The 6,869-nt window shown below is 44.2% G+C and overlaps 1 protein-coding gene across 2 annotated transcripts; it reads left to right on the top strand.

The window, feature by feature from the left end:
• Positions 1-310: 310 nt before the first annotated feature.
• On the top strand, positions 311-6,566 carry ARL14EP (ADP ribosylation factor like GTPase 14 effector protein). 2 transcript variants are annotated; one of them, XM_017827034.1, is made up of 4 exons: positions 311-421; positions 3,865-4,353; positions 5,263-5,393; positions 6,318-6,566. In XM_017827034.1, exons 2-4 carry the CDS (start codon positions 3,931-3,933, stop codon positions 6,544-6,546), a joined length of 783 nt encoding a protein of 260 aa, XP_017682523.1. In that variant the 5' UTR covers positions 311-421; positions 3,865-3,930; the 3' UTR covers positions 6,547-6,566. The 2 variants fall into 2 exon arrangements, with proteins under 2 accessions (XP_017682523.1, XP_017682524.1); XM_017827035.1 differs by lacking the exon at positions 311-421 and adding an exon at positions 1,132-1,234.
• The last annotated feature ends 303 nt before the right edge of the window (positions 6,567-6,869 follow it).

Below are 6,869 nucleotides of genomic sequence, written 5' to 3'. Positions count from 1 at the left end.
TTCCCGGGGAGGGCACGGGTCACTCCCGGGGAAGGCAGAGGTCATTCCCGGGGAGGGCACGGGTCATTCCCGGGGAAGGCACAGGTCACTCCCGGGGAAGGCAGAGGTCGCTCCCGGGGAAGGCAGAGGTCATTCCCGGGGAGGGCACGGGTCATTCCCGGGGAGGGCACGGGTCATTCCCGGGGAAGGCAGAGGTCACTCCAGAAGAAGGCAGAGCTCATTCCCGAGGAGGGCACGCATCATTCCCACTCCACCGCCCTCACTCCCGCCTCTCCTCCGCCCCGCCAGGGGCCGCTGCCGCCGCCGCCCGCCCGGAAGCGCCGCCATGCTGAGGGAGGGCGGTTCATGGTCGCCGCCGCCGCCAGCGGGGCAGGGAGCCCGGGGACGGGGAGCGGGACGGCGGGACCGGACCCACGGACAGGTACCGGGGCCGCCCGGGGGAGCAGCGGGAGGGCCGGGCCGGGCGGTGCCGTGCGAGGCCCCGCGGGGCGGCCGGGCCCCGCTTTCCCTGGGGCTGCTCGTACGGCCCGTGTAACCCCCCTTTTCTCCCCATCCCACGTTTCCGCCGGCAGCAGGAACCCGGGAGGCCCGTGCTGGATCCCTGCCGAGCGCGGGCGCTCCGCTCCGCCGGCCCGCCCCGAGCCCTCTGCCTCAGGCGGCCGCGTTCGGTGCCGTGAGCGCCGATCATCGGCTCCACAGGTGCGAACGCAAACCTTCGTCTTAGCAGTGTGGGTCGGGTTTGTTTGTTTGTTGGTTTGTTTGTTTGTTTTGTTTTGCTTTAAGCTCCTTCCTGTTTCCACCAAGGAGCAGCAGCTGCGTGCCCCTCCCAAGGGCGGGGAAATGCGGTGAGGCTTCCACCAGGAATTCCTGCGGGTGAAGTGGATGAGAGACGTAACTTTGCATCCCCCAGCACGGTGTCATTCGAGCAAACCGATGTGCCCCGGTGTGCCCTCCCTCAGTTCAGTACAGGGCTTGTCACGCAGTGCAGTCAGCTGCCACGGCAGATACCTGCCCAGGGTAGCATTGCAATAGCTATGTTTGGGGGGGATTTTTCCTTAGGAGACTAGTTGGGTTCCTTAATAAGGACGTCTTCCAAAAGTTCTGAGTTGTAATACATCCGGGAATTTTGAAATTCAGGTCGTCACTTCTGTATTGGCCTCGTGTGTTTCAGCCACGCACGCAAACCCCGCCTCGCACGGCGGGAATCAGTCCAAAGTACATGTTAGCACCTGAGGTAAGATCGGTGCATACCCTGTAAGTTTGATAGCTGGTCTTTTAAAAAAGATTTTAAAAAAATATCATACAAAGTCAGTGCTGCAGTAAAAGTGTATAAATAGGCAAGGGCACTGGAACTTTTATGTAGTAAAACTTAGTCAGTGCTCAGCAGACACTGAAAATAAGAATTTTTCTAATTTGATTGACATCTACTCTTTACTTCTTATTTGGATTAGTCAGTGCAGATCTGAAAAGCTCGAAACTTCAGGAGTTAGCTCAGCATACAGAAATTGGAGTGAAGAAATGCTCAGATAGCCTGGTAATTTAGGACTGGATTAGTTCTAGCTCTGAAAATAAAAGATTTAGGTTTTGACCTGAGAAATTTGCGTTAGGTATTAGAATACTTAAGTCTTTGTATTTTCAGGTCACTTGCAAAAAAAAACCAGAACCAAGTTTTCATTGTTTTCAGAATGAAACACTCCCTTTTCTGCAGACTCACAGGTTTATAACAATGTGCCTCTACACTTGGAGCTCCTTGTGCCTCTGTTATCACTGCTTTAATTTAAATGTGAAAGCTGGAGCATTCTTAACAATGGGCTGAGAAAACTTTTCTTTAAAAATAATTGCTTGGTTATACTCAGATCTGTCTCAAATTAGATATAAAATTACACTTCAAGACAAGTTTACTAGCCTGAGTAGAACCCAGCATATCATTTATATTTGCATCAGCTAAATCAGTAGACAATACCATGTCCTATACAAGACCTTTAAATTACTGCCCATGCCGTTTAATGTATAGAAATGTGTTGTGTGATTTCTTCAGACATACACATCTGTTTGAAAAAAAATTAAGTATTAAAATCCAAAGTGGATTTCTGCTCCGAAAACCAGTGGCTTCTCAGATTAATTTTAAAAATCCTATGAATTTACTGTTCTCTTTCAAACTCTTGCACTGCTGTGTTCATGTTTCTGTGTATTGGCTAAACTTACACATTTCATGTCATTAGATTGTGCCTGATGCTATTTGCTTTCATTTTATTGAAAGTAGCATCCCAGGACTCTTGTCCATTAGACAACTGGCTGATACTTTGCTTGATTAAAAGGCCATATTACCCTGTTCAGTGGTTAGAACAAATGTGTGTGTTGTGGTTTAACCCCAGCTGGCAACTAAACACCACACTCCCCCACAGCAGGGGGAGGATCAGAAGGGTAAAAGTGAGAAAGTTGTGGGTTGACATAAAAACAGCTCAATAATTAAAAGAAATTTTTTAAAAAAATGTTTTAAGGGAAATAAAAGGAAAACCAAAAGAGAGCAGAAAGTAAAACCCAAGAAAAACCGAGCAATGCAAGTGGAAACAATTGCTCACCTCCAGTTGAGCAATGCTCAGCCATTCCCAGAGCAGTGACCCCTCCCCACCAGCCTCCACTTCACTGCAGAGCACAAGGCCATGTGGTCTGGAACGTCACTTGGGATCAGCTGTCCTGGTTCTGGTCCCTCCCAACTTCTTGTGCCCCCTGCCATCCCCTCACTGGTGGGGTGGGAGGCAGAAAAGGCAGTGACACTGTAAGCACTGCTCAGCATTAGCTAAAATATCACCAGGTTATCAGCACTGTTGTGGTCACAAATCCAAAACACAGCCCCATACTATATACTGTGAAGAATTACACTCTATCCCAGACAAACCCAGTACATTGCTTTTTTGTTTGTCTGGTTTTTCCCTTTTGCAGAGTAGTGTGTGGGTAAACATGAACATCCCAGTTAGGCTGAACTCATTGTACTTAGGGTTCCTGGAGGATTTGAGAGCACATGATTCCTTTCTTTTGGTAGAAATTTGTTCTTTATGTTGCAGTAGAAAAGAATGTAAGGTGGGCTCAGGCTCTTATGTGTTAGGGCTGGTATTGGATTAGCAACAGACTTTGGCCTGGGTGTGAGACCAGTCTGCAACAGCTCACTTCTTTTTTTGTGCCTGAATTAGTGTTTAAATAACTGCCCAGTATTTACATCAGACACACACAGCACGCAGCTGCAGGGAGCTGCACACAATGGCCACAAAAACTGCACACATCTAGAACCACCAATCTTTGTGCACACCCCAGACTGGTTCTTGAAGAGGCTCAGGCTGATTCAGTGTGTTGACTTGCACCTGGTACACAGGGGAAGAACACATAAGAGAGTGCTGCAGGATGGGAATTGCTGACTGACATCAACCAGCCTGTGCAGCCTACCTTCAGCAGCCTTTTTTCCCCCCTTAGAAACTACCTGGAAACAAGATAGGTGAGTTGTTTAGCCATCAGCAGTCTTTTCCTGTGGGCAGTCTGAACAACTGGTCTAGACTAGCAGGGATTGTGCCAAGAGAGGGGGCCCTGACCAGAGCAGGCTGCTCATACCTTGCTCCCAAATTGTTTTTGTGAAAGTAATGCTGCTAAACATTTTGAATAGATGCTTATTTTAGCTGGGGAAAAGTGCCTCTAAAAGGAAGATGAGATGCATGGTTTAATTCCAGAATAAATTTAATGTCTTTTTAAGCTTATCTAGACTAGGAGGCTATAATTTCTTTACATGTTTGTTAAATTACTTAAACCCTATATGTCAAGCTTATGGATAAAAGTTTGCAGTGCAAATCTAATTGATTGTAATTCTTCCTCTAGGGTGATCTTCATAGAAACTCCTAAAGAACTCAAAATAAGTGCAATAAGTTGTTCTGATAAAGTAAAATGGATCCTTGTTCAGTTGGAGTTCAGCTTCAAGCTACCAATGAGTGCCATAAGACCTATTACACCCGTCACACTGGCTTCAAGACTAAACAAGATGTATCTTCGTCTGACCTGCTGTTGCTTCAGCTCAGGACTGGAATAACCCTTTCAGAGAACAACACGATCTGCTTCCACCACGCGAAAATTTACATTGAGAGATTCGAAGACTTACAGAAATCATGTTGTGACCCCTTCAACATACACAGAAAACTGTCCAAGAAAAACTTACGAGCCATCGATATGGATGATGCAGCTTTTCTCAGTGCCAAGTTTGGGAGGCAGTTTGTACCTGGTTGGAAGCTGTGTCCCAAATGTATGCAGATAATAAATGGAAGTGTGGACGTTGAACCCGAAGAGCGACAAAGAAGAAAACTTGATCCGGACGTACGTATATGGATCAGTTTTCCCATCCCCCCCCTAAGTCCTGCAAGCTGTTGGAATTGGGCTTTGTACAACTACTACATTAAAAAATTAATTTTTTTATGATAGAAATAAGAAAGGATTTAGCCTTTTAGATATGGGGGAGTTTACTGTATTTAAACCTTTATTTGGAGGACCTTAAAAGTCCTCTTCTCTAATTAAATATTATGGCCTTTAAAAATCTGAAAAATTTTGTCTACTAGGGTGACGTACAACTCATAAGTTCATGTAAATACCAGACTGCTGCTGGTATTTTAAGCTGTTCTTCAAGTCTTGCAAACAACAAACTGAACACTGCAAAAGTTGTTTCTAGGGATGTCTCTTCAGTTAAAAAAAAAAAAAAAAAAAGGCAATTTTTTCTAGCGGTTCATTACCAAATGAACCTGCATTGAGGTGAATTAAATGTACTCTGGTTGTGGTGTCTGGGCTGTGAAGGCCACGGTGTTTGGTCAGGGGCAGTAATGAACTGGTGTGGGAGGATAGTGCTGAGCACAGAATACAGCTGGTGCATTGCTGTACACAGATCATCAGTAGCAGGGGTAACCAAACCAAAGAGCTCCTCCACACATGCCCTGAGCAGAGCAGAACTGCACTGTAGGAACTATTGCACAACTGTATTTTTCAGTTACGTGTCAGTATGATTAGGAGGCTGATAGGAGTGAAATTTGAAAGCATTGATTAGAACTGCTACTACAAAGCTTGTATTGCTGAGTTCTGAGACTGGTATAGTTCTCTAGCATAAATATTTTAAGACTTAAGAGTCCTAGGTCAAGAATTCACCTGGGTTATTACAATATCATGGCTTGACTGGACATTTTCTTAAGAATGTAGATTTGTATTTATAATTAAAGGCCATTTTCTGTCTTTCCTCAGGGACGTACAGCCAAGGCTTTAAAGTCTCTGCAGTTTGCTAATCCAGGGCGACAGACAGAGTTCACTCCTGAGACCAGTAAGAGGGAAAAAAGAAGGCTGCAATCAAAAATTGCAGCATTTAATTCAGACAGGTAATCTGTTTGCTGTATTTACATTATCTTTCATTTCAGAATAAAGTATCCTCTATGGTCAGTGTCTCTGTAGCATTCAACATTACCTTTGTGGGTCTTTGTGTGTTTATGGGTTGCTAAAGCTCACTCTCATTCTTGAGATAAACAAACCAGAAGATAAAAGGTTGGCATACAAGCAATATTTCAGGCAATTAGAATATAAACAAGTGTTTGTGAGGCATGAAAATACTACACAGATCATAGATGTAGCTATTAATTTATGCATAAGCTAAAATTCTGATGATAGGCTAAATTTGAATATGTTAGACTGCACTTAAAATATTGGAGTTATCTTTCAGTAAGCTCAGTAACTACACTTGGTAAACAGAAGTGTGCAGGTTAGGACCTTGCCTTCCTTTTAAAGAACAAAGTTAGCATCCATGTTGGACAGTACTAGATTAAGTTATAACCTTCTAATGTGATTGATTTAAAAAAAAAAATCACATTTTTCTAAAGAGGAAAGTTGAACTTTGTTATTTTCCACTAAAACTTTGGACCAGTCTTGTACTAATAGAAGAATGGTAGAAGTTTCAGCTTTAAATAGTCGTACAATATTTGTTAAAGCATGCAGTAATTATCACATTAATGCCTTGCCCCTGTTCTCCACCCAAGTTTAAACTCACAAGACAGACGCTGGATGTGCTGCTCGCCAGCTGCACATCGTTCTCCTCTCCATTTGTTGCTTCTGCTTAGTTTGGGCACACAGTGGGAATACAATTAGGGCTGAGAAATGTTGTCAAATACAGTAGGATAGGTATGTCTGTTAAATTAACAGTACTGAAACAAACACCTGAAGAAAGCAAACTCCCCTCCACAAATTTAGCAGCTTGGCCTCAAAATAAGTGAATTTTGACACGGAAATAACTGTTGTTTTTCGTTATCCAGGCAAGTTATACCAGCCAAGAGCAAAGTCTATGACAGCCAGGGGCTGCTGCTTTACAGTGGGATGGACCTCTGCGACTGCCTGGACGAAGATTGCCTGGGGTGTTTCTATACTTGTCCCAAGTGCGGCTCCAACAAGTGTGGGGCGGAATGTCGCTGTGACCGCAAGTGGCTCTACGAGCAAATCGAGATAGAAGGAGGGGAAATAATCAGAAATAAGCATGTTGGTTAGTGCATGTGTGCATTATTTAATCCTGAGTATGTATTCCATGCTTTGGTTAAACACGGCACATTCATCATTTGGTAATTTAATGAAAGCCGTTGGAATTTGTGACAATCCACAAGATTAATGTACTCACTTTCACAATCATTTTCCGTATGATTATGGAGATAATTGTGCTGCTCTCTCTTCACACTTCATTCTGCATTGCATTCAGGCTTTTTAGTCATCCAGGTAGGATTCTGCTGAACAATCACTGTATTTAAACACAAGGTGCTAAATCTTAATGTGATCTATCCTGAGCCACTCACTGTTGTTTCATGAAATGTACCATC

Source organism: Lepidothrix coronata, unplaced genomic scaffold, assembly GCF_001604755.1.
Source record: "Lepidothrix coronata isolate B3197 unplaced genomic scaffold, Lepidothrix_coronata-1.0 Scaffold133, whole genome shotgun sequence".
NCBI lineage: Eukaryota > Metazoa > Chordata > Aves > Passeriformes > Pipridae > Lepidothrix > Lepidothrix coronata.
The sequence above is the reverse complement of the archived record's forward strand: the minus strand, read 5'-3'. Positions and strand labels throughout refer to the sequence as shown.